Raw genomic sequence first — 27,480 nt, 5'->3', positions numbered from 1 at the left:
CTTCCATTTGTCATTACAAATCCCAAACATTGCGTCTCTGTTGGCAAAATGCTAATTTTCTCAAGCTGGCTGTCAGCCGGGCTACCCTTAGAGACTGAAGGATGGCCATGATCCTAGCCAAATGCTCTCGCCAGGTGGAGCTGTAAATAACCACATTGTTAATATACGCTGCCGCATTCTCACGATGTGGGCATGAGACCTGGTCCATCAGTTTCTGAAAGGCAGTGAGCGCACTATGTAGCCCAAACAGCACGGTTGTGAAATGGAACTGCCCTTGAAAATGTTAAAAATGCAGTTCTCTCTAGAACTGCTGGTTAAGGGGATCTGACTTCGTCAGGTCCAGAGTGGAAATAAACCTAGCCGTTCCCAGTCTATCTAGAAGCTCGTCGACCCGAGGCATGGGGTAGGTATTGAACTTGGCAATGGTGTTTACCTTACGGAAATCAACGCAGAAGCAGTTGGTGCTGGGCTTTTTGGCCACTGTTACAACTGGACCACCACTCGCTCCTGGAAGGCTCAATCACCCTAAGTTCGAGCATCGGCCCATACATCTTTGCTAATGCCACTTCGTCGACTTTCTGGGATCCGGTAAGGTCTCTCTCGCATTGTGACACCTATGGGAGAGATAGTGGCATATTCAACAAGATTAGTTCTACTAGGTAAGTCAGAACATTGAACTCTTCAATTAACTTACACAGCTCTCGTTGCTGATCTGGAAGTAACTGTTCCCCCGTTTAAATGTCTTTAGTGCTAGAGGTCTCTAGACCTAGGCCTAAATCATCCTCTGCCAGGGCTTTAATAAATTTACGTGATAAATTGCCCATTCATTACAGCGATCAGGCTGTCTAATTTCATAATTTGCCTTTACTATAGCCCAAGAAGCAGCATTGCGTTGTCTCCTGGTTGAAAGGTTCGAATTCTTGCATTTTGATTGTAATGGTGCTGTTGCTGGTGCTGAGACGATTTGAGATCCAGGCGATCTCTCAGTAGGAGCACATGATGCACTACATTTTTGGATGAGCCTTTGTACTCTTTCCACCCCTCTCTTAACACATCGAGGATGCCACAAGGCTGTCGGCCATACAAGAGCTCGAAGGGAGAGAACTCTGTCGAACTCTGTTGCACCTCTCTCACTGCAAAAAGAAGGTAGGGGAGAAGCGATGCCCAATGTTTTTGCTCTTGGTTCACAAATCATCTCAACATCTGCTTTAGGGTCTGAATAAAACATTCCCCCAAGCCATCCATCTATGTAAAAAATTAATGCCCTTACCGTCACATGCGATTTTTGACTCCCTCACCAATATTCTGATACAAAGCCCATCTCTTCAATGTTACAATTTATCTGAATATCCGTCACAGCCCGCATTTATTCATTTTGTGTAATTCTCTCTAATGCCAAATCAGTCTGTCTTTATTGTGCGGTTACACAGCGCTTCCTCCAGTTTCACTTGATGAAAATGCTTGATAAAACAAAGCGAACGAGACAAGCTAGGGTAATGGAACAGTTAATCATTAAACAGTTTTAGATACTGTGATGTATTTTTTAATTTTTTATCTGTGATGTTTTGTTGCTTTTGTGCATTTTCATTTACAAGTGAACTGTGACACTAGGGACTTATCAAGCACTATATTCTGCAATTTTGAATACTGTCTATACTGTTTTAATTCTGGAAACATTTTTTTTGTTGTTGTTTTTTTAATCTTTTGGTTTTGCTAAATTGCATTCACTTTTACGTTTTAAACAGTTTTGTGCATGGATAACATTTAGATTTAATTTTGCTGTTAGGTCGTTAATGGGAGATTTTACATACCGCTACAATACGTACTGGATTTAAAAGTATGTACTGTATTGTTGTTAACGTGTCATCTCTTTAGTTTTGGCAAGTGATATTTTCAGAATCATATTGCTCTGAATTAAAATACTACTTCTGTTAAAAATATAGTACTCTACCAATAAAACCAATACAGTGCATTTAAATGGAAGCCTACTTATTTTAAAACACAGTCCTTTCAGATATATATTTTTGATATTGTCCTTTTTGCAGGGAACACAAAAAGATACAAGGGTTGGAACGAGCCAAAATTAAATAATCAGATATGTGTCACACGCTTATAACCATCACTGAAGTCAAAATTTCACCAGTGAAGAGCTTCTGACGGGAAGCAGTGTGAGAACTCTTAGTAAACTCAGACACTATAGATGACCTGACAGCACTAGCGATGTTGACTTGCTCCTCCTCGCTGAATGAGGAAAGTGTTGGAAACATACCAAATTTGTTTATGTCCAACTATTTGCGACAGAGATCCAACTTCATTTGGAAGGATCTGACTTTATTAATCAGTTATATTACCATTGAATGTTTTCCCTGAAGTGACAGATTGAGGTCATTAGGCTATGAAAAATATTGCCTAGTTATGTCAAGTAGAGAAGCCATTTCTTGTCATGGAACTTTTTGTTCAGCTCTTGTTTCTCTCTTTGCAAGAAGAACTCTGCCATCTCTTTATGAAGTATAAAAACTTCTTGTCCTCTAGAGATCCACTGAACTTGTTTATGGAAAAGGAGAACTTTGTATTCACCACCCATTTTGTAAAAGAGCTCTCGAAAGAGACGGCTATTCTGAGCACGTGCCTTCATGAAGTTCACTGTTTCAATGACGACATCCATCACAGCCTGAAGGCATACTGGCAATGTCTTTGCAGCTAGGACTTGATGATGGAGCACACAATGAGTGCCAACCACATTGGGCAACATGCTCTTGACCTTCTGTTGAAAGCCAGATTGAGAACCCATCATAGTGAGCACATAATGTTTAATTTTGTCGACAAATTGTTCCTTGATATCATCAGACATCTCACATATCCTGCATTTCACAGTATCATTCAACACAGAGAGCATATTAAACTTTTTGGCATTATCACTGACAAGCATAAGTAACACAATGTCTTTGCATGATGGCAGGATAAGTTCCTCACCTATAGTGTGCGACTTCTTGGCACGAGCAATTAGCACAGCATAAGAGGCTTCCACAGCTGAAGATAATTGGTGAAGAAAAGTTCCATCTGAAAAAGCCTGGCTTTCTTTGTCGCGTCCTCTCTTAGTTTGAAGAAATCAACATTTTTATTTGTATGCTCAGGATGTCTAGTTTCAAGAAGACGCTGCAGTTTACTTGGTTTCATTGAAGACAAAACTTTACAGCAAATTACACATTGCAGGTTTTCAATACCAGAGGTAATGATGCTGGTAAAACCGTCCTTAATGTACAACTTGAGATAATTTCTCTTTTTAGTGGTTTTAGCTGTAGAGGTGGCCATTATTGTCAGGAGAACCAGCCCAGTGCACAGTCGCTGAAGATGTCGCTTTATTATAAATTACTTTTTCCATGAGCAGAAACACCAGAACTTCCTGGGTGATTTCAGCGCTCTGATTGGTCTGTAGTTAATGCACTGATTCAGCTGCTGAGCAGTTAAGCGCTGATGCTCAACTCCAGCCAATTATTTTCAGCCCGTCAGCGGGTTGAACTTGAATCCATGAAAACAACATGCTTTGGGGCTTAAAACAAGACCAAGTCTGCACAACCTGAATTAAACTACAAGCCCCAGAGTGCTGCATCAATGGAACAATTGTGTGGTCATTATTTATCGTGTTTTTTTTTCTTCATATAAATCATAAAATAAACACCTCAATGGCAAGTCAGGATGACAGGATTTTACCAAAAAACTAAAAAAACAATTTCTGACTGAAGCAGAGGCCCTGGATTTTTATTTTGGAAGCTTCAATAGCTGGTTCAGCTAATGATAAAGTTGACTCGGAAGAAGAAAGGACTGGATACATTATTGGTTTGGTAAAAATTTATATGAGACTCATCATAAACATGTAACTATCAGTCCAGAACCTCCACTTATGTACACAGAATCCCCTTGATAGGGGAGAACACACATTTGAGTTTTTGATTAGAAACACTAATCTCTGCATTTATACTTAAGTAGTAGTTTTTGAAGTTAATACATTGCTGCGCAAAAGTGTGTGTGACATAATCTTTTAAACAACAAGGATTTAAACAACTTATAGCTATTGCATATTTGTATATTTTCTGCATGTACTTGCGACCCCAAGGTAAGTCCCTTTTAGGTACAAATATAAAACACATTGTACATTCACTTTATCATGTCACCATTATGGATACATTAAGCTTTCTCAATGACTACATTAAAAATAATAATTACAATAATAAAACTGAAAACTCCAATGTGAGAGACAACACATTATATTATAGTCTCTTAAATTTTACTTAAGCCTCCAATCAGTAAATAAGAATATCAGTAGCCAGGAATATCACACGGGAATATTGGATTTTTAACAGAAATATGCCAGAGCTGTTTGTTATACTGTGTTAGTTTAATATATTGATCAGGGAATTAAGTTTGTACACAGAATATATTTCACAGAACAAATAATGCAATTCCCAATAGATATGCCAGTTAAAAATCCCAATTTCCATATAGCATTACAAATCCCCAAAACTGTGAATCCCTATCACAGCTCTATTGAACCTTGAAGAATGCCAGTTTCAGTAGTGTTCCTGACTTAATAATATTCCCATTTACAATTCTATCGATCCCTTCAGTCCACCAGTATCCCTGCATTCATTGGTGCAGCAGCTGCTGGTATCGGCCGCCATGTTGGTCTCGGTTTTGCCTGCAGCCCGTGAGACAGCAGTAGCAGCCAGGAACAGCAGAGAGACGCAGGGAACCAGAGAGGAGAGAGCGAGAGCTAGATAGATAGATAGATAGATAGATAGTTGGAAAGAGAGAGAGATGCAAAAAAATATTCAAAACACCCCACAAACATCATAGAATCTAACGCTGGAGCAGCACGGATGCAACATTTACAACATGACCATTCGTTATTAACCGTCATTTTAAATGGGAGAGTTCTTGGAATGAGAGAAATTGCAGATGGAATATTAGGGTTTTCACTATTTTACAGAGGAGCGGTTTCATTTTTTTTATATTGCAGATTTGCCATATATGCATTTTTTTTTTGTGCTGCAATCTTGAAAACAGATTAAGATCATGGGACCACTGTATTAAGTGTTTTTGTCATGGGTCGGGGTTGAATTTCATGGGAATTGTAGCGCGTTTAGAATTAGAGAAGATATTTTGAATTCGAAGGGAAATACTGTTGCAAGCCTGGTCGTGTTGGGTTTGAGTTTTTATTATTTTACTGTAAAATGCCGGTTATACCCCTTGTATTTAAATAGTATTTTTAAAATGATTCATTTTGAACTGTAAAAGAAAATATTATAGGTATAGGTTAAATATACTGTAACAAGAACCAGAGAACTGCATCGTTTCTTGACATCTTTGTCTGCATTTTTTAAACATTATTTTACATTTGTAAACATAACCAGTCGCATTTTAAACAATGTCTGGTGAGGTCCGTTTGAAGAAACTGGAAAAATTGATTTTGGATGGGCCAGCTCGGTCGAATGGTCAGTGCTTCAGTGTGGAGACGTTGCTGGATATCCTAATTTGTCTCTATGATGAATGTAACAATTCCCCTCTGAGGAGAGAGAAAAATGTGTTGGATTTTCTGGATTGGGGTAAGTCTTTATAATGCATTTCTCCAACACCGATATTTTATACCCCGTTGTTCTGTATTTGTGTTAACCCTACCCCCATTGCTGACCGGATTTTGAGGGAGTTTCCTTAAATGCTCGCCCATAAATGTGTTACGCACCCCCCCCCCCCCCCCAAATATCTTTTGTACAAGTTTTCAGAAATAGGTGCTTTTTTTAACCATTTTTACCATATGACGGTTATCCTTTGTGACAGGATGTAGCAGTTTACAGCATAGTGCAATACTATAAGCATACAAAGTAGATTTTCTTTAACTGAAACATTATAACGGGCTGGTTCAGTCAAGCCATTTGTGTTTCTTTTTTGGAGATGTTACTTTATTGGGCCATCGCCGGGCAACCTTCAGCTGTTAACCTTCGTATACAGTGTCGCTTAAGGAATTGTAAAATAAGTCTGCATTAGTTAATAAGGTGAAGTAATTTGACCTTTTTTCTGTTTATCGTGGCGGTGGTAAATCAAAGGTCTGTTGAGGACAAGCGAGTTATGTGGCCTATTTTTGTTACATAACTTGCATTATTGAGAAGACAGGGTTATAGAAAAATGACATCACCATGACATTTCAGGTATAGCCTCTTGCCCCCTGCAGGTGGTGACAGATGGCAGCCGTGACATAATTGATGACGATTTCTTTATCCATTTCAATACTGAAATCCTTACCACACGATTGAATGTTGCACACAACGTGTATCTGGTTATTACATATTCAAAATTAATATTACATGATTACATTGCATATCGTTATAAATTATTTAAAAGACTAATAAACTGAATTAATGTCCTTCTCCCAGTCTTGCTTTTACCCATGTTCTATAACTAGGTGGAAATGAAGCACAAGTAGGTTAAGTGACTAGCACAAGGTTGTATGGTGTCCTTATTGGAGTTTTTCCACTACAGTTGTGTGGGGTTGCACGTGCATTGATAAAATGATTCCTGTTGGCATTCAAAATGATTCAAACTCATAGTTATTTGGAATGTGGTTAATTTGCTGTAAACCACAGACCACAAAATCTTCCTGTCATCATCTGTTATATGAATGATTCACAAAGCTGTTTATTTTTAAGCTAGTCATGTTATTTTACAATTAAGATGATTGCCATTAAGATATTGGTAAGCAGGTCAACATTCTGAATAGCCTGCTGTGTGGTTGGGCAGATAGATCATAGTCAGGAAGCCAATTAAGCTAGTTAATAAGCCAGAGGGTAATGATTGAAAAAACAAGCTGTAAAGCTACCTCTTGTGATATACAACATAATACTAGTTTAAAATTAGTTTTAAAACCATTGCAAATTCTATATGCCATTTATATGTTGTCAAATACCGGTGGGCTGTTATGTAATGCAAGGGGAGTTATAGTAGTTCAGTCTGGAGGGTACAAGAGTTTGAACCAGGAGTTGGGAAAAGGACGGATTCGGTAGATGTTGCAAAGAAAGAAGCGGCAAGTGTGTATCAAGGAAGAGATTTGAGAGAAGTGAAGGGGTCAAGAATAACACCTGTGTTTTTAGCAGAAGAAGATGGAGAGAGCTGTAGTCAGGGGATATCGAGATGGAGAGCTCTGTTGTGGGAGAGGAAGCAGAACGAAAGTAGAGGTCGGATTTTAGAGAGGTTGAGTTTGAGGAGGGGAGAATGAGTCCAAGTTGAGATAGCAGAGAGGCAGTCTGTGATGCAGGAGGAGATGTGGGAGTCAAAGAAGGAAAAGGAGAAGATGATCTGGGCATCATCAGTGTAAAGTTGGTAGGACAAGCCAAAAGAAGAGTTGAGGCAGGTGTAGAGTGAGAAGAGGAGGGGTCCCAGGACAGATCCATGAGGTACACCTGTAGAGAGGGGGCAAGGAGAAGAGAGAGATCCACGCCAGGAAGCCTTGAAGTAACTGTTAGAGAGATAGGAGGAGAGTCAGGCAACAGCAGTGCCTAAGATCCACAGGAAAGGTCAAGAGACGGTTTCTTAAGAATGGGGGTGACGCAATCAGTTTTGAAGGCTGAAGGAAAGGAACAGAAAGGTGTAAATGAGGGAGGAAATAAAAGGAAGAAGAGCAGTGGGAATGGAGTAGAAGAAGCAAGTAACAAGAAAGTAGCTCCAAAGCCCAAGTAGCCTGGAATCAGTAGAAAGGAGCAAAGGTCTGAGTCAGGCAGAGGTGTGAAAATTGAGAATGAGGGTGGGATGTGTTCAGGTGAGGTGTTGTGGGGTGGGGGGAGATGATCTGGAGAATAGCTTCTGAATGTCCTCTACTTTGGAGCAGAAGGAGGCAAAATCATAAGGTGTGAAGGATGAGAATTGGAGAGGTAGTGGGGGTTTGAGGAGAGATGAAAAACTGGAGTAGTCAGCTGGATTGTTAGTGGAGGACAAGATTATAGATTGATAGCAAGAGTGTTTGGCAGAGGTGAGGGCTTTTGAGAAGGAGAGGAGGTAGCAGTAGTGGTCTAATTCAGAGGATAACTTGGATCTCCTTCATCTCCGCTCAGCAGCAGTGTGCAGCTCATTATGGGATGAGCGGAGTGTAGAGGAGAGATGGGGGGGCAGAGACAAAGGAGTCAAGAGTTGTGGTGAGAGAGGAAGAAAGATTCAACTGACTTTTTACTGTACAGCTTTCATTTAGCATATGACTAGTCTCATAGAGGAACACAGTGCTGCTGGGTTTTACTATTTCTACTGTAATAACAGTAAATAACTAATTGTGCTTAACAGGTCCATTAAATATTATTTGGTGATAATGTTTCTGTAAATATAAAACAGTGCTAATTTAAGAAAAACAAAAAATGAAATTAGTCATTCCACACCAAATTGATTTATTTTTAATTTTTTGGATCTTCTCCCACCCCACAGTTTCAGATTATAAGTGTGCATTTTTAGGCATAAAGTCTGCCACATTTTACTAATTGCATTTTTTTCTGACTTTTCACTATTTTCTGCATTTGCCTGCAATGCATTAACATCCTTGATCACCAATTGTTAATTGTAGAAACATATTAAACTAGAAGAGCAGTTCTGTGTGTGCAACAAGAAACAAGATGTCTTGAAAAGATCCTACCGCTCAAACATGCCCCTTTTCAGTGCTCTTTGTCATCCATGACCATGCCCAGTTATTGGCATAATGTTTATATGTGAAAATAAATGCAACATCGAAAAACAAATATTTGATGACAAATGTTTTAACAGATGTCATTTAATTTACTGACTTTATTTGTAAAATTGGTGATACTATTGCAGATTGTTATAAAGCCACATAATTTACCAAGATACAACTTTTGCCTGTGTAAGTTCTTTGTTTGCTAGCATCCAGCACCTATTTTTTTTATTTGGGAATTATGTACTCTAATGTTTGGGAATGTTGAGGTTTTTTAATTGAAGAAACAAGAGAGGTCTCTCAGTACAAGTGAAATGCATGGAAGTACAATCTCAGAAATGTTGTTGGAGTGAAGGTCTATTGTATGCAGTCTATGCAATATCACTTCACAAATATTTCATTCAGTACACATTTATAACTTTCTCATTCTATAAAAATTAATCTGATCACTGAACCAGGATTTTTTAACAAGACAGCCAAGAGCTTGTTCTACAAACACTTGTTAACATTACGTTTTCCTTATAAGGGTTTGGATTTTAAATCCTGCCATAACTACTGGTTTGTTTGGATGGGAGATATTTAACTTCAACTACACCTTTCCTTATTTAACACATCAGTAACTCCTTTCATCTCAATTCCTCCTTCTGACCCCGTTTTTCCTATTACTAATTAATTGTTACAAGTAACAATTGGATTAGTAGTGAATTTAATGGTCCACAAATATAATTTTGCTCTGGTTCTTTGCATTTCTAATATTTGCAAAATCATACGGTATTAATACATGAATCAAGTACAGTATGTACAATGGTAATTTTTTTATTTTTTATTTAACTTGGTGCAGCATGTTGAACTCATAATCATGTAAATAATCCCAATCTCCACACTACTCCCCAAACAAAAGATCTTGGTTGGCTTAGTCCCTTATCTTTTAGGCCACCTTGCTGTCTGCATGGCAAGCAATGCTGTACAGTAATCGTAGCTATGGCCAAAAAACTAAAAACATAATTTAGTTATTTTATTTAACATCATAATCAAGTAAACTACAAAATGATATCTCAAAAGTCTACCAGAAGCAATAACATTAGTACAGTATTTGATGTTATATTTCAAAATAGCATCACTGGCAAGGCTGTTTAGCAACAGGGGGAGTAGTGTCACTGGCAAGGCTGTTTAGCAGTGGGGGGAGGGTAGCGTCACTAGCAAGGCTTTTTAGCAACGGGGAGGGGTCAAAGCGCTTAAGCGCACGTTTAGGGATGAAACGATTTTTCGATAGTGATTACGAATATTCGTGATAATCGTATAGTTAACGTTTTTTAATTATTCGATAATCGTAGAAAACATACTCACTAAACCTGGCTGGAAGTAGAACAGATGCTTTTTTACCAAATAATGGTAAAATGATCGGTGTGTACTAGGGCTGCTACGATTAAACCAAAAATCTATTTGGTTCCATTCCTCATTATATACATGGATATAAATACTGGATAATCGATTCAATAATTACATTTTTGTAACACGCATACTTAATACAATTATTTAAGTTTGTCAACGAAACTGCACCGAACGCCCTACCTTGCAGTATTTCTACCAGACAGACAGTGGGCGTGCTCTTGTTTTCTTGCTCATGTTAACTAGCATCTGATTTGCTGGTCCAATCCTACCAGCAAATCAGTTTTGAGAAAATTCTTTGTAAGCACGCCACTCTTGTGTATTAAATATGCAAAAAAAAACCAATTAAAATTGTAATTAAAAAACATCAGCAGTCAACAAGCAAGGTCACTTTAATAATGTACTTTTTCTTTCCAGTGCAGCGTCCTCCCTATACTGTCCTCCGTTCCACCCTCAATTATCAGTATGTAATTTCAATACGTTCAATAAAATGTACATGTTATAGACTATTATGCCACCAGAAAAACAGGCTACCTCGGGCAAAGTTGATAACGGTATTGAAATGTGTTTTCTTAAATTATAAATTAAATAATGAAAAAAAGGATATTCATAAAGAACATCATGCCCATACTGTTTTATTCCATACTTACAGGTTGTATAGTACAAAATAATTAATTTATTTTGTAGACTATTTGAAAAATAATTGAGAATAGTTAGCAGCATGTGTGTAAAGTAAGTACTTTAAATGTATAGAAAGAACTACAGATGCTTCATTTTGTAATTATGTACTGTTTCTAAGTACATTTAAATACATAAATAATGTGTAAAAGCAGGAGGAAAAAAGCTTGCAGTCCCATTTTGACAGACTTAAATAAAGGTATCATATTATGCATCTATTAGATGATAATAGAAGGAATATTTCGTTAAGGTTATTTTTCTTCCACCTGTGTGCTAGTAATTGTTTTCATTCTTGCTAGAATCTTGCTCTTTTTTAAAGTCTGTAGCTTAGTCAGTAGACATAACTTATTTTTTCTTTTTATTCAGTTAAAAAAAGTAATTGAAAAATAACAGCTACTATCGTGATAAACAGTGTATCGTGAAAGAGTGGTCTCGCAACTATTCGTATTGTGGAAATTTACTATCGTTTCATCCGCACGTTTATTACTGACAACAAGTAAAACCAAAGAAACAAGACACAGGGGCCAAAGTAAAACAAAACAATACAGATCCAAAACACAGTACACCAACTCACCCTAAACTCCTCCCCCAAACAAAGTATTTATTGGTCGTCCCTGTACCGTGTGATGAGGTCTTGATTGATGATCAGTTATTCAGTGGACACCCAGCCACATTCCCCACGTGGGTTTAGCGGGAATTAACCCCATCCCTGCCAAACTTAGATTAAAACATATATTGCTTATAAGTGCAGGACTTCTGCCCTGTCACAGGGAGGCTTATTATATAACTGTAATAGTGAATGGCTTGGGTGAACAGAGCACTCTGATTGGCTAAAGAAGGTGCACTGGTTGGATCTCTTTCACTCCATCATCAGGGCTCTCCAAAACCTTTTCCTATTGAGGGTCTAGGACTGGGGTGGTTCCCAGTGAATATGTTGAGGGTTCCAATAAACTAGAAAGTCTTAATATTATGGTACACAAATCTTATTTTTGTTTTGAAATTTGTTTAACAATAACAAACACTAAAACCCACAAACATATATATTTTTTTCTAAATAAAAGAACCAATTCCAAATGTCTAATCAATCAGGGTTTTCCCTGACTTTTATGTTTTCTATTTCAATAAACTTTAGTCACTGGAGAAATTCAATAGTCCAGGGGTCTTCAGCCCTGGTGCTGGAGAGCTACAGGGTCTTATGATTTTTGTTTCAACCGACCTCTGTTACTTAATTGCACCCGCTATTGGCTTAATTAGTCAAGATTAATAGGTGTTCCAGATCTTTAGCCATTGATGACATCTACACCTATACAACTTGAGAATTGGTGCTCTGCAGGACCAGGGTTGGAGACCCTTGCGGTAGTCACTACTGGTACAAAACTCCATGGTCCTCAAGGGGTGTTACAAATCTTGTTTCTATTCCACTTGTATCTTAATAGATATACAGATATATTGTATATACACTGTTGTGTAATACATTACTCATGCTTCATAACAGAATGTATTTTGTTTTCTTGTTTATTTTACAACTTTTGCAATTCGTTTGCTTTTCAATTCTTTACTACCATTACAGTAAAACACATAACATTGCACTAAAAAAGAAAGATTCCACTATAATTTTTATAGCCTGCCAAGTGCTTTTCATATAAAAATAAACCATATTCATTTCAGGTTTTCTGTCTCTAAACAACATGCAATATATTACAGTTGTTACAAAGCAAAAACTAAAATCATATTTAAAAAATGTGTGTGGTATAGAGTAACATTCCATTCCTTTCTAAATGTAGTCATACATTTACCTATTTTCTGACAATACAAATTGAGTTTCAATAATTAACAAAATCTAGACATTAGACATGATAAAAAATGCAAAATTTTTAATTATATATAACATTTATTTTGAAAAATACACATGTACTGTCTGGCACAATATACATATTTGTTTCACCTTTTCAACATTGAAGAGGATTTTCAACAGTTCTGTGATACATTCCAACCATAACCCTGAGCTTTTTGTCACTGCACTAATATTGGAAAGCCTCCTCAAAGGCAAATTCAGAAATGTTGTGAAGATCTGGTGTGTCCACAGACATTTGCATTAGCAGGTTTACACGTGTCACTTTAAGCTGATTTCTTAGATCTGTTTTTATTACATTGTAGTGGCTGAAACCATGCTCACAGTCAACTGTTGACATTGGTAGTACATTTACAGTGGAGGCAATTTTAGTTATGCAGGGAAAGCTAGCTTTAAAATTACCATCAGACAACAGTTTTTTCCATACTGCTGCAAATGTATTTTTTTGTTCTTAAATGGGGTTTCCACTATTTTCCGTTTGCAGTTTCACTCAGAGACTCAAACAACTGCTTTGAAAAAGCAGCACAAAAGTGTTTATATATCAATCCAAGTATCTCTTGAAATGTGGGAAGATAATTTATGCCATCACTAGGTTGGCATGCAGTCAAAGACAAATGATGTGCAATGCAGTGCACGGCAACAATGATTGGACATACAGCCTTCCATTTTTGAACAACCTCCCTCAATCTACCGGTCAGCACTGATGCACCATCAGTGGCTATGGACACACACTTCTTTAAGTCTGGCTTGCACTCCTTAAACACTTCAACAACATTATTGTATGTTCAGCTGTTCCGCCACCTTCAAGATTGCTCATACACAAATTAACAGAAGCATTGTTGTTTTTAAGACTTTTTGTGTATGCTACGTTTTTTCATTTGAGCAGTCAGTTGATTTATCAATCATAATTCCCTTATACTTAGATGCAGTTAGGTCATCAATCAACTCTCCTACAGCAACCCTCGATCCAGTAAGCTGTTGTCATGGATTTAAGTTGTGTGGCTATTAACAGAAAGGGTCTGCGACATTGATAAATCCTTTAAAATAATATATATATATATATATATATATATATATATATATATATATATATATATATATATATATATATATATATATATTAGAATTGTGCATAAGACCCCTCTTGAAGAATCACATCTAATTATTCAATTTTATTTTTTTATGCTAATCAGTGGCGAACAATTGGATGAGCTACTATGCAGTACTATTCATTTGTTTTCCGTGTTGTGATTGCATGTTTGCAAATGGGTAGTCTTCTGTTACCGAACAAATGCAGTTATGTTTTTGAGGTGGTACTAGTGAGGTACTGGTAGTAATTAACAGGTTTTGGTTTGGGACTTCAAATAATGGTGACTTTATTGGACATCTGTGAAGTCAATGAAAGCACCTGACTTCCCTGGAACTTAATTAGATCCTTTGCAATTTGGAAAGCACAATTTTTTTGTTTTCAACCCAGGTCACTGCTGCCACCCCAGCGCTGACTTGGGAGAGACGAAACCTGACACGTGTCCTCTGAAATGTGTGCCGTCAGCTTCTTTTTACTTTGCAGGCCTGCCATGCAGCCATCTCAGAGCTACATCATCAGAGGACCATGCAGCTCTTGGCAACTTCCAGGCAGGCCCGCAGGCGCCCGGCCAGTCTATAGGGGTTGCTGGTGCGTGGTGAGCCAGGGGCACCCTGGTCGACCTAAGCACTCCTCACCTGGGCGGAGCTTGGCCAATTTTATGCCGCCCCCTGGGAACTCCAGTCCAAGGTTGGCAGTGGAATAGCCTGGTCTTGAACTGGCAATCTCCGGGATTTAGGGTACATCCTGCACTCCACGTGGGGTGCCTTTACCGGATGTGCCACTCGGGAGCCCCCTTATTATTATTTTTTATTATTTTATTTGCTTTACTAAATTTAAATAGGTGGACAGGTCTGAACTATTTAGTAAAAAAAAAAAAAAAACTTGCTTTTTCAGTGTCCATTTTAGCTTTTAAATTATTGAATAGACTTGTGTTGATTGTAGGGCTGTATAAGGAAGGATTCTTTTTGCCCTTTGAAGGTTCAGAACACATTATCAAATGAAGGTTGAAACCTTTGATAGTAATAATGTGCAGAATTTACTGGTAACCGTCAACATGGGTGCTAGTTTAAATTTGACAGAAAATCCTATTATTTTTAGTGCTGGGACGAATCCGAATATTCTAAAAAATATTTATTGGACTTGTATTTGGCTACAAACGTCAGATGTTTGTATTCGCTAAAAATTACAAAAAATACCTTGCACTTATTTACCGTCTCACCAAAATGGCCATAAAAAAAATGGCAAATGAAAAAGAGCTGTGTGAGATATGTGAGATTAATATATATATATATATATATATATATATATATATATATATATATATATATATATATATAGACATATATATATATATATATATATATATATATATATATATATATATATACATATACACATAGTGTGTGTGTGTGTGTGTGTGTGTGTGTGTGTGTGTGTGTGTATATATATATATATATATATATATATATATATATATATATATATATATATATAAAAAAAATAAATACACAGCAGCTCTTAAGCCTCTATTTAAAAGTTTTAGACGGCAAAAAAGTAAACAAACCAGATTATGTGCATGCACTGTGATCTCTAGGGAAAGCCGTCTGGGACAAAAAATGCGTTGTGTTGCTTTAGAGTGAACCAGAATCTCTTGGGACAGAAAAAGGCAAGCATGTCATTCTTAAATGCCTCACTAAACTGTACCCAACTTCCAGAAAATCTATATAGTAATTTTTATATAGATTGTATATATTGTATATTTTTTGTTGCGACTTCATGTTGAATGTAATAAAGGAGAACCAAAATGGTGAATGAATTTTTTTTTCCCCCATTACAACATAATTTCCACTTTTGTTTTATTTGAAATGTTTAAAGTTAAGTTTCAGTTTTCGTTTGCTTGTTCAGCTACAAAAAGGCAAAAGTAAACCTCATGTTATTACTTTATGAAAACGTGTCTATGGCCACTGTTTACTGTGAAGAAACTGCAATGGCAAGGAATGAAAAAAAGAAATAAATAAAATGCGGTGTCAGCTTTATGTACTATTTATTTCTGGAATAAACAAAACAACATTTAACTTGAGCTGCTATTTGGCATCCTTTGTTGTGTAGGAAATTCACTGGGGTAAAGTCCTACACAACATTTTTTTTCTTTGGGTTATTTTTCAATTTTAGTGTTACATATTGTGAGGTGTTGCTGTAAAATAAACGGACACACAGTAGCTACGCCCCCTGCCCCCTGCTCCTGCTGCTATGCTCACTTTCTGAGTACTTTTTGAAAAACAAATGAATACTTAAATTGAGCGAATATCTGAACATGAAAATCTTGTATTTGTCACAATACTAATGTAGTTTAATAATACATTATATAGAACAGTAATCCTGTTTTTCAGTTGAAGTAAAAATACACATTTATGTGCATGTAATTGATGCTGCTTGTGATACTCATACATATAGTAGTGTTGGACGATAATGAACACTTTCTGTTATCGATTTGTTGGCTGTAAGTTATTACAATAATCATGATTTTTTTCAAAAAAGTTCTAAATTGCGATAAAAAACAGTTGAACAGTTTCACATTACAAACACAGATCATGTGTTACTCTAACCCCTGGTTGGGATTTTCATATACAGCTCTTGTTAATTTATTTAACCCAAAAAGTAGGGTTGCAACCTTTCTAAAATAATAATTAATTAATACTTACACTTTATTACTTGCAACTCTTTTTGCTCTATGCAGGGTACCCTGATGTATCACTATAACATTTATTTCCCTGGTCCCACCGTAGTCTCTTGAAAATAATTGCAAAATGTGTCCAAAACGAAACATAGCTCTCTGTTTTTCTTTTTTTTTTTGTCTCTGTGCTGTGAACTTTGTGGTTTGTGCTGTAGCCTACTCATTTTTCGAAATTAAAATGATTAGTGTTGGCGTCTATTTTATCCCTTATGGAAATGTCCTGTAGGATCCCATAGTGGTACTATGTGACATTATGGGGCTAAAAAGGTTTTAAAGAAATGCTAAAGGATTCTTTTAACAAAAAAATATCCTCCTGAAGTACTCAAAAGGGTCTCCCTACAGTAGTACTGTAGGACACTCTATAGGACTAAAAAGGTTTTAAATAAATCCTATAGGATATTCTATAGGACTTGACCAATTTACTATAGGACTTTCTATAAGTTATTTCCGTAAGGGATGTGTCATACTTATTTTACCATAACAAGGTGTCTTGTATGCTAGGCATTCAGTACATTTTATTAAAGCAGTAAAGTACATATTTTATTGAAGTGATACTTCGTATAATGATTTGGTAGTGAATTTTAATAAAGCAGGCATTATACAAATCAAAAGATCAAATGTGGCACGTGAGTGGCATTGAATACTATAAATCACACATTGCCAAACAGTTTCTGTTGACAAAGATAAAAAAGAAAAAATGTATCTGACAGTGTGTGAATGCCGTCTGACGAACATGTAAAGGTTTAGAACTACCTTTGACTTTGGGCTAGCGAACGAACCTTCGAAACTTGGAACACAGCCCTAGCCGATTGTTAAAAATTATTATCTGCATACTGCCAAAATATCATGTTGCCAACATACTAAAATCTATGTGCTGTTGAATCTGCAGCCATTCCTCAATTGTGATCTTCTATGCCTGACATGTAAGGAAGCCTTATAATATCAGTGTCTTAGATTGTGTGCATAAAACATGAAATACAGTAGGCATGGCTCACTCTGCTTCTATCTTTTAAGGAGAAAGTGCAATCTGTGGGGAAGGGTTCATGTTTGCTTGACTTTCAGCTCCCCTCCTCCACCAGCCTTCACATATAACATACTGTGTAGGAATCTTTGTGTTCTATGAAGTAGTCCTTTTGAAGTACCTGCCACTGTATCGTTCAGAGGCATGGAAGGCAAAATCAAATTAATAAAACCCAATAGTGTTCAGCAAACTGTCATAACTTGCATTTTTAAAATCCTGTAAAATGTTTTCTTCTGTACTGTAGTAGTGTATGATGGTGTACTGTTAGACAATTGTGCACGTGTTTAATTACCTAGGGATTACTATCAGAGTGGTTAGTGATCCTGGCCAAAAAATAAAATAAAATACAAAATCCTCCCTGGTTAAATACTTTTTAAAATGAGGTTGGCCAGCTGTATAGCTGGGACTAATCATACAGTATATACATAACCCTTAATTGTAAATCTTCCATTATCAGTTTTTCTTCTGACTGATTTGTGAAGTTTCAGATCTCCCCATCTCATCATTGCGCACATCCTAAATAGGCCTCCTTTCCTTACTTTTGGATTGTCAGCTATAAACCAACTAATTTAGTTGGGGTAAGTAGACACTTCAGGTGTGATGTATTTCTGCTGGAGTATGATTTGCTGGGATGACCATTTTGCAAGTAATGTTCAGTTAAACACTTTAGAACAGGGTTGGAACAAATACCAGGAGTTGAAGAACTCCTGGTTAATGGCAATTCTCTTGCCAAGTGAGGTCTCCCCCACTGCAGTATTTGTTCAGATGGGCCACAGAGTAAATAAATCAGAACCCTGAGCTGGGATAAAAAAAACAAAAAAACAAAACAAACCCTCATCTCCCAATCAGAAGGGCACTTGCGCTCATCAATATCTCATTCAGCTGAGTGTTGTTAATTGCACCACACTTAGCAGACATGTATTTTTACATGGTTGCATGGGTACAAACTGTATATATTTTTTTTCTTTTAGCAAACCAGTTGACCGGCCACAGTATTTATTTTTTTAATGATACAGTAAGTTGTTTACTGGAAGTAAGTATGTTTATAATGGATTGTTATTTAGGACAATTAAAGGAAAATAGTGTAGTGAATATAGTGAAGTATTTCTATATGAAGTCAAATGTAAAAACCTCACCCTAAACTCTTGATTGGATGATAGGGTATACAGTACACAGTTAACTCTTGATTGGAGGAAAGGGTATACAATACATAGTTAACCCTTGATTGGATGAAAGGGTATACAATACACAACTAACCCTTGACTGTCTCTTTAAATGTGGTTCAGTTCAGATTTGGGCATTGGTCAAGCTTTTGACAGCTTGCTTTCTTAATGGACCCCTAATCAAGTTTTATCCAGTTATAAAGAATTCTGTGTTACGGAGGTGCATAAATAATCCTATACTGCAGCGAACTGAGGTGCATAATAACAGGCGTTACACTAGTTGAAAATTATAATTTACTAATTGATATTTTTATACTTATATTAAATAGAAATTTTTCGTTAAATGTCATTACCCTGAAGAATGAATAGACAGGGCTGATTGATTGGGTTAACGTCTCTCTTCTGAAGATACATTTTAGTTTATTTTAATTGCCGTATGAAAGCTGTTGATACTTTGTGGTTTTAATGTTTGTATTTTATATTTCTGTTTATCTTTTAATGTAAGAATACATATGGGGTTGATACACATTACCTCTTCATTTCTACAGTATGATACATGACACCTGTCTGTTATAGCTATTAATATATCTATTTTGATTTCATTTCTGAAATCAAGTTTACTGTATATAGTGATCCAGTTAAGTAAAGGTGCCCTCTATTTTTAAACAAATGTCACTTCTCATTAGCGCATCTGCTGGTTCATTATCCACTCACAGGATTTCTCCCAGACGTGCCCCTTATCCCCTGGAGACAACAGAAACAGTCCATTATATATACAGTGCAGCACATTCAATTAATTGCCTTTCATGCTTTGTGTGGCTTCTCAAATGTTCTCCTTTTTAAATGGCAGTAAGAAGGTCAAAACAGATCTAGAATGATGTAACCAATTGCTCTACAAGAAGAAATCTGTATGGAAAGCCACACTTTACTGTCAGTCTTTGTTAATGGTTGTTTGTTTATGTACATATGGACGTATGGCATACTTACATTTATAATAGTAGTATTATAGAACTATTAAACTAGTATAGACTGGCAAACAGTAGACTAGCCCATTTGCCATTGTTGAATGCTCGACATTAGGCATCCTGACTTGAGGACCCATTGAATCCATAATAAATACTTTCTTGCTACAATCACACCCTTTTGTTTTATGGTAAATCATAAATACCTCAAGGATTAACCCCAAGTGCCTAAAAGCAGCTTTCAAACACTGGATAGGTTGTTTGGATCAGAATGTGTCTCTACCACTGTGAACCACTGGTCTTTAATTCTTGAAAGGTCTTAAATTGTCCTTCATTATGCAGGAGAAAAATAAATATTTTTGTGGTGTCTTACTTTTTTTTCTCAATCTCCCCTAAACTTGCTGCTCTGTAATCAACAATAAATATAAATGATAACTTAGGAGTTTGGAGTTTCCAGTTTGAAATAGGCTTTGAATAGCAAAAACTGACTTGCCTAAACTGGAAATTAATGGCCACAGGCAATCTATTTTACAGAGTATTTTACAAACCCAGTAGTATTGAAAAGTACTCATGTATTGTAAAAAAAAAAAAAAAAAAAAAAAAAAAAAAAAACTGTTTTACCATTTTACTTGTCTTGTACCCAAACGTTTGTGATAAGGTTATTGCTAAATAACGGTGACATTTACCTGCCTGCATCTATATAGTTTGTCTCTGTTGTAAATGTTCTCTTCCATGTGGTGTTGTCAAGCCCATGACCTACACTAACATATTTTTTACTTTGGTGTTGCCCACAAGCCTCATTCCATTGTTCAGGCTAAATTGTGTGTAAAATGCTCCACTGACTCAGACCAGGGCCACTGATCACTGGTTTATGGTATGTCTGGAAGCACTGTTATGTGAGCAAATCTGATACAGCTGTTACAATTTTTATTTAAAGTGTTTAAACTAAGGCCTCCTTTCTGCTCCGGATTGATTTCTTGCCACTCCCTTTTAATGTTGCCTTATTCAGATATGCAGCAGTGGAAAAGCACAAGGAGATTTGATGGCTGATGAACGATAACCTGGGCTAAGCCCCATTCCTTCCTTCTTTCTTTATATGTACTGTAATATTGAATTATAACAGCCTGTGAATGGGAGATAGTGGCAGTTAATTGTAAGCCCAGTGCCTTTTCAAACATTTTATTTATGCTTTTCTGGTCTTTTCAAGGGAACTGTGTGAGTTTTCATTTTATTATCTACATGTCAATGTTCAGAAATATGTTTTACAATTTCCTCTTAGAGAAGTAGACATATTACAAGCTAACCTTATGGACTGTAAATTAGTTTGTTTCTCTGTAGTATGGAAGAATATTAACTGTAGCAAGGTATAGAGCTGAGTGGAAGTGTACAAAGACTGATATTCCCTTTTTGATTTCTGCAGCATTTTCTTCTTGGTAATTTATGTGGCTTGGAAGAGTAGTGATGGGAGTTCATCCACTTTGTAAACATTGAATAGCTCCAAGCCTTATATAATTATTAGAAAGGCCATAATGGTTGAATGCTGTAGTGTTCATGGGTTTAGGAGGAGGACCTCTAATATTTATGCAGGCCTCTAAATTGGCAATAAAAAGGGGAAGGCCAAAATGGCATTCAGTTTAATACATTTGTAGCAGACACCAAGATCATTAAACTTAAGTCAAGGGCAGAGGATAGAAAGTTGTGTAATTTTGCATAGGATTCATATATAAAGCTAATTATTGGCCACAAAAAGAAAAAACACAGTTTACGTTAAGTATTTATTCAGAAAATGCTGTTTGTTTGTTTTTTTGTGTGTCAAACAGCAGCCTTGACAGGGCTCCAGACTAACTTTTTGCCTTGGGGTCCAATGGCTTAGGTCAAAAAATATGTTGTCGCCAAATCTAATTGTCGAATGGAACTTTAGGCGCAAGTTAGTTGCTACCACATTCAGCTGCTTAAAATACAACAACTTGTTAAGACACTAAAGTGATACTCAAACAGTAACTTAATGTCTGTACTCACTTGTTTGTGGTCTCAGTCTGTTGAATATGTAAACTATGCATCTTATGACTGTGTTGTGTATGGAATTGGTGATGGCACCTCTAAGTGTGTACGGTTGTAATATGGGAAATGGCATGCTGCAGCTCGCAGTGTGTTAAGAGCATGTAACAGTCTGTTCTAATGGTTTTTACTGTACATGTGTAGCATTTTATTGATTCAGTAAAGCTACGCTTAGTGATGGCCATTGTTTCTGCTGCAATCAAGTAAGCTGCAGTACATTTTATTTTTTATTCCCTAAATGTTTTTTTTTTCCCCGGGAGTACACTTCCGAATTACAGTCCCAAGTATTTCTAAGCATTCTGCTGTCCATTCTTAAAATGGTCAGTAAGAAATAAACTCAGTTTTCACTGCAGCAGCTGAACCTGCTTTAGTACAAAACCCATTATGGTAATGCCTTAAATTATAGTGCCTGCTTCTTTGGCTCAAGTCAAGAGATATTATCAACTTGTCGCGTAACTAGGTAAGATGCTGCGCAATTAAATCACACTCGAAAAAGGCTGTATAAAGAAGATGTTAAAAGTCTGTTTGTGTCAACTCAAACCTTTATTTAGACGCACTACAATTTGATTGGCGAAAGACAACGTTGGTTTATTGGAGTTCACAAATAACTTTTTTTCAGCTTTAAATAAATATATATATATATATATATATATATATATATATATATATATATATATATATATATATATATATATATGAGCTCTGGAAAAAATTAAGAGACCACTGCAAAATTATCAGTTTCTCTGGTTTTACTATTTATAGGTATGTGTTTGGGTAAAATGAACATTTTTATTTTATTCTATAAACTACTGACAACATTTCTTCCAAATTCCAAATAAAAATATTGTCATTTAGAGCATTTATTTGCAGAAAATGACAACTGGTCAAAATAACAAAAAATATGCACTGTTGTCAGACCTCGAATAATGCAAAGAAAATAAGTTCATATTCATTTTTAAACAACACAATACTAATGTTTTAACTTAGGAAGAGTTCAGAAATCAATATTTTGTGGAATAACCCTGATTTTCAAGCACAGCTTTCATGCGTCTTGGCATGCTCTCCATCAGTCTTTCACACTGATGTTGGGTGACTTTATGCCACTCCTGGCGCAAAAATTCAAGCAGCTCGGCTTTGTTTGATGGCTTGTGACCATCCATCTTCCTCTTGATCACATTCCAGAGGTTTTCAATGGGGTTCAGGTCTGGAGATTGGGCTGGCCATGACAGGGTCTTGATCTGGTGGTCCTTCATCCACACCTTGATTGACCTGGCTGTGTGGCATGGAGCATTGTCCTGCTGGAAAAAACAATCTTCAGAGTTGGGGAACATTGTCAGAGCAGAAGGAAGCAAGTTTTTCTTCTCAATTTGTCAGTTTTTCATGAAGTATGTGGGAAAACTGCAAAGCGGTATGTAATTCAGTATGTTAACCAACATTATTCAGCAGGTTTCATTCTATTTTCTAAAACAACACTTATTAATTCTATGGATTAATGCAAAAAAAGTTGGCCATAACTGTAGACTGGTCAGTTTTATTACTCACTTTTTCTTATGTGCTTCATGAAGTTAGAGGTTTTGTCATTTTAAAATGAAGATCGAAAACCACAGTAGTATTGTTTCAACCACTTTCATCAATATGCCCAACACAAACACAATCTCCCAATCATCCTTTTACTATACTAGACTGTTGAATTATAAATCTGCTCCTAAGGTACCAGTCTGTACATGATTTCATTGTGTGTTATTAACCCTTTGAGGACCATAATCGTGTAAACACTATGTGTAATACTTTGGCTTACAGGTTGGAAACTCATATCATTGGATAGGGGAGGGATTGAATTTCACTGCCTGATATCATTTTTTTCATGTGACGTCACTGAGACAGGCATTTAATTTTTAAAGGGAGGAGACCGTTTACAGCAGCAGGCATAAACAAAACATCACAGGAACTTGTTTAGAGATAAGAAAGAAATGGAAACACGCTGTAAATCCAATGTGTTTGACATAATTATATTAGAACATTTATTCTGTCATGTTTTAATATGTATGTTTTTTCAACATTTATAAATGTCAGGAAACTTGTGGATATAAGCAGATAATGTTTCATGATCTAAATTGATATGTCATGTTTTTTTTTACTTTATTACTGATAAGGAAATGAAGAACTAATTTTATTTATAAATATTGATTTTTAGAAAATAATCAAGAGCAGTGTGCATATTGCTTGTAAAGAATAAACATTTATTATGGCATTGGAATGCTTGCTTATAATACCGTAAAACTTCAGATAATTGCCGGGTCTCAAATAATCGTCTGTCTGTAATAAGCGCCGGGTCTCTGTCATTGCCATTGAAGATGAGGAGCGCTTGAGTGAAATGAAGTAACAGCAATGAAAGTGACTCAGGATTAGTAAATAATAATAAAAAAATGTAATGTAAGGTAGTCTACATGTAATGCATATTTATTTAATGCAGTTAGTACATTATTAAAAGTTTTGATAATTAAGCGTGCTGAAAGTACATCAGATACAAACCTCTTGGTGTATTTTAACGTGTTTTATTGAATTAACAATGTACAAGTTTGAGGTGAAATAATAATTTATTTTTGATAATGATACTGCTTTTATTGTTCATATTTAAGAACATTTTAGAAGTTTGTAATTTATTATTATTATTATTATTATTATTATTATTATTATTGTTATTAATGGTAGATCTAATTCCATTTTTAAATCCAAATTCATACTTCAGCTTGTTAATTTACTAACATTCGGCATACCATATCCTTGTTAACCAGTGCATATAAAAAGACTGTAATAATAATTTCACTTTATACTTGAGGGTGTACAATACAATGTAATTGTGTTATAAAACAAAACTGTTACTTAATTCCCACTGACACACAACCTTTTAAGATAGTTGCTGGAATGTTTAAATTGAGTTACAGATGTTGCTACAAGGTTATGTGTTAGCGGCTTCTCAATGACCGCGTGAAGCATGTGAAGCTAGTGATGTAATAAATATTGTAAAAAAATAAAAAATAAAAAAAATCACTTGGGTAATAATGCTTGTATTTTTCCAAAACATCAATATTTTTCAACAAAACTTCCAGGAAATAAGGTTACCAGGTTATAGAATAACACGTTTCATGTATCTCATTACACTAAGTGGAATACTTTGATGATAATAATAATAATAATAATAATAATAATAATAATAATAATAATAATAATAAAACATATACCTACAGTACCAGTCAAAAGTTTGAGTACACCTGCTTGAAACCTGGTTTCTTCATGATTATCTATGCTTTTAACTGTATAAACTTGTCTATAAACACTTAATATTTAATTATATGAAATGTGTTCTTATATAAGCTGATAATCATAAGTGAATTGCATTAAAAAATTAAATTTTTAAATTAAAATATAAATCTTGTCAATTTCAATGAAATGGTCTCCCAAAGCAAGGGGATTTCATTCTGAAGCCCAAGTCAGTTGAAAGTCTGAAATGTGTATAACATGGTGTTAGAACACTGGCCTATGTATAAAAGTGTCTTTGTTAGATGTTCTTTGAGTTAACTAGCATGTTACCTAATTAACCTTTTTTCACCAGTTATTAACAGGTGAGGGTCCATTACTGTAAATATAGGTAGCATAGGCACAAGTTTGTCATTCCTGAATGTAAGGGAGCAGAAAATGGCAAAATACGCTCAGCTAAGCAAAGAAAAAAAGACAGTCTGTAATTACTTTAAGAAATGAAGGTCAATTTTTAAGACAAATCGCAAGAACTTTGCAAGTGTCTGTAACTGCTGTGGCCAAAACCATCAAATGATTTGAAGAAACTGGCACTCATGAGGACCAAACAAGGTCAGGCAGGCCAAGGGTGACTTCAGAATCAGAGAACAAGTTCATTCGAGTCACAAGTCTGCGAAACCGGCAATTAACTCCCCCTGAACTACAAGCTCAGCTAAATGCTACTATAGATGTTTCAACATCAACTGTTCAGAGGAGATTGCGTGAAGCTGGCCTAACTGGAAGAATTGCTGCAAAGAATCCATTGTTAAGAGTGCAGAATAAGAGGAAGTGACATGCCTGGGCCAAAAAACATAAACTGGATGTTTGAGGAGTGGAAGTCGGTCTTATGGACCAATGAATCAAAATTTGAAATATTTGGGTCCAACCACTGAGTATTTGTAAGACGCAGAGAGGGTAAGTGCATGAGTTCTGCATGTCAAGCATGGAGGAGGCAGTGTCATGGTCTGGGGTTGCTTTGCTGGTGCCAGAGTTGGTGATCTTTACCAAGTCCATGGCAAGCTCAACCAGCATGGCTATCATAGCATACTTCAGAGGCATGCCATTCCATCAGGATTACGGCTAGTTGGGCAGTCCTTCATTCTTCAGCAAGATAATCACCCGAAACACACCTCAAAGTTGTGCAAAAACTATCTGGCGAAGAAGGAAAGTGAAGGACAACTCAATCTAATGACCTGGCCTGCCCAGTCTCCAGACCTCAATCCCAAAGAACTGGATAGAATAGAAGAGTCAAAGCAAAGCTACCCACAAGTGCCCTACATCTCTGGGAATTGCTGCAGAAGAGCTGGGAAGACATGTCTGGTGATTTCCTGCTGAAACTTGTTAACCGAATGCCTCGTGTTTGTGAGGCTATTATCAAGGCAAAGGGTGGCTATTGTAACATGTGTTTTCATTTTCAAGTATTTACAGAAACGTATACGACGTAAAACTTTGTCAATTATGAAAAAACCTAGTTTCCAACAAGTGTACTCAAACTTTTGACTGGTACTGTACATACATGGATACTCATGTTTCTGTGACTGTTAATAAACAACTTGACCTAACGGTCTCGTACTTTATGATATCACATAAACCGTAGATGGAATTATTTTCCTGTAACTTACTGAATCTATTATATATATATATATATATATATATATATATATATATATATATATACATACACACACACACACACACACATATACAGTGCCTATAGTAAGTATTCACTTCCTGAAATCTTGATTCCTTTAAATGAGATTTTTTCCTGTGATTTACACAACCTACTCAACACTTTGAAGAGGCAAGATAATTTTTATTGTTAATGAAATAAAAAAATTAAATCTCTTGCTTAGATAAGTATTCACCCCCTGAGTCAATACTTGGTAGAACCACCTTTGGCAGCAGTTGCAGCTGTGAGTCTGTTGGGGTAAGTCTCTACCAGGTTTGCACATCTGGATCATGCAGTGTTCTCTCATTCTCGGCAAAATTGTTCAAGCTCTATCAAGTTAGATGGGGATTATTGGTGGACAGCAATCTTCAAGTCTTGCCACAGAACTCAATCGAATTCAAGTCTGGGCTTTGACTGGGCCACTCTAGGACATTCACTTTCTTGTTTTTAAGCCACTCCAGTGTCATTTTGGCTGTGTGCTTGGGGTCATTGTCCTGCTGAAAGGTGAATCTCTGTGCTAGTCTTAGGTCTTTTGGTTTTCCTGAGGTGTTCCTCAAGGATTTGCCTGTATTTAACTCCATCCAGTTTGCCCTCTACCCTGAGAAGCTTCCCTGCCCTTGCCGATGAAAAGCATCCCCATAGCATAATGCTGCCACCGCCATGCTTCACAGTAGGGATGGTGTTACCTGGGTGATGTGCTGTGTTAGGTTTGCGCCACACATAACGCTTGCATTTAAGCCAAATAGTTTAATCGGACCACAGAATCTTTTGCCACATCTTTTCAGAGTCTCCCACATGCCTTTTTGCAAATTCCAAGCGGGATTTTTACATGGGCTTTTTTCAGAAATGGCTTCCTTCTTGCCACTCTTCCA

At 36.3% G+C, this 27,480-nt stretch overlaps 1 protein-coding gene across 4 annotated transcripts in view; it reads left to right on the top strand.

Moving 5' to 3' along the window:
* Positions 1 to 4,694: 4,694 nt before the first annotated feature.
* The window catches only part of LOC121317125 (serine/threonine-protein kinase MRCK alpha-like), a 196,234-nt gene continuing 173,448 nt past the window's right edge, over positions 4,695 to 27,480 (top strand). For all 4 annotated transcript variants that reach the window (XM_041252744.1, XM_041252747.1, XM_041252746.1 and 1 more), the window contains exon 1: positions 4,695 to 5,603. In XM_041252744.1, coding sequence (XP_041108678.1) covers positions 5,426 to 5,603 — 178 coding nt within the window. In that variant the 5' untranslated portion in view covers positions 4,695 to 5,425. The remainder of the gene's footprint in view (positions 5,604 to 27,480) is intronic.

The sequence above is a fragment of the Polyodon spathula genome, chromosome 6 (assembly GCF_017654505.1).
Source record: "Polyodon spathula isolate WHYD16114869_AA chromosome 6, ASM1765450v1, whole genome shotgun sequence".
NCBI lineage: Eukaryota > Metazoa > Chordata > Actinopteri > Acipenseriformes > Polyodontidae > Polyodon > Polyodon spathula.
This window is presented reverse-complemented; position numbering and strand designations above follow the sequence as displayed.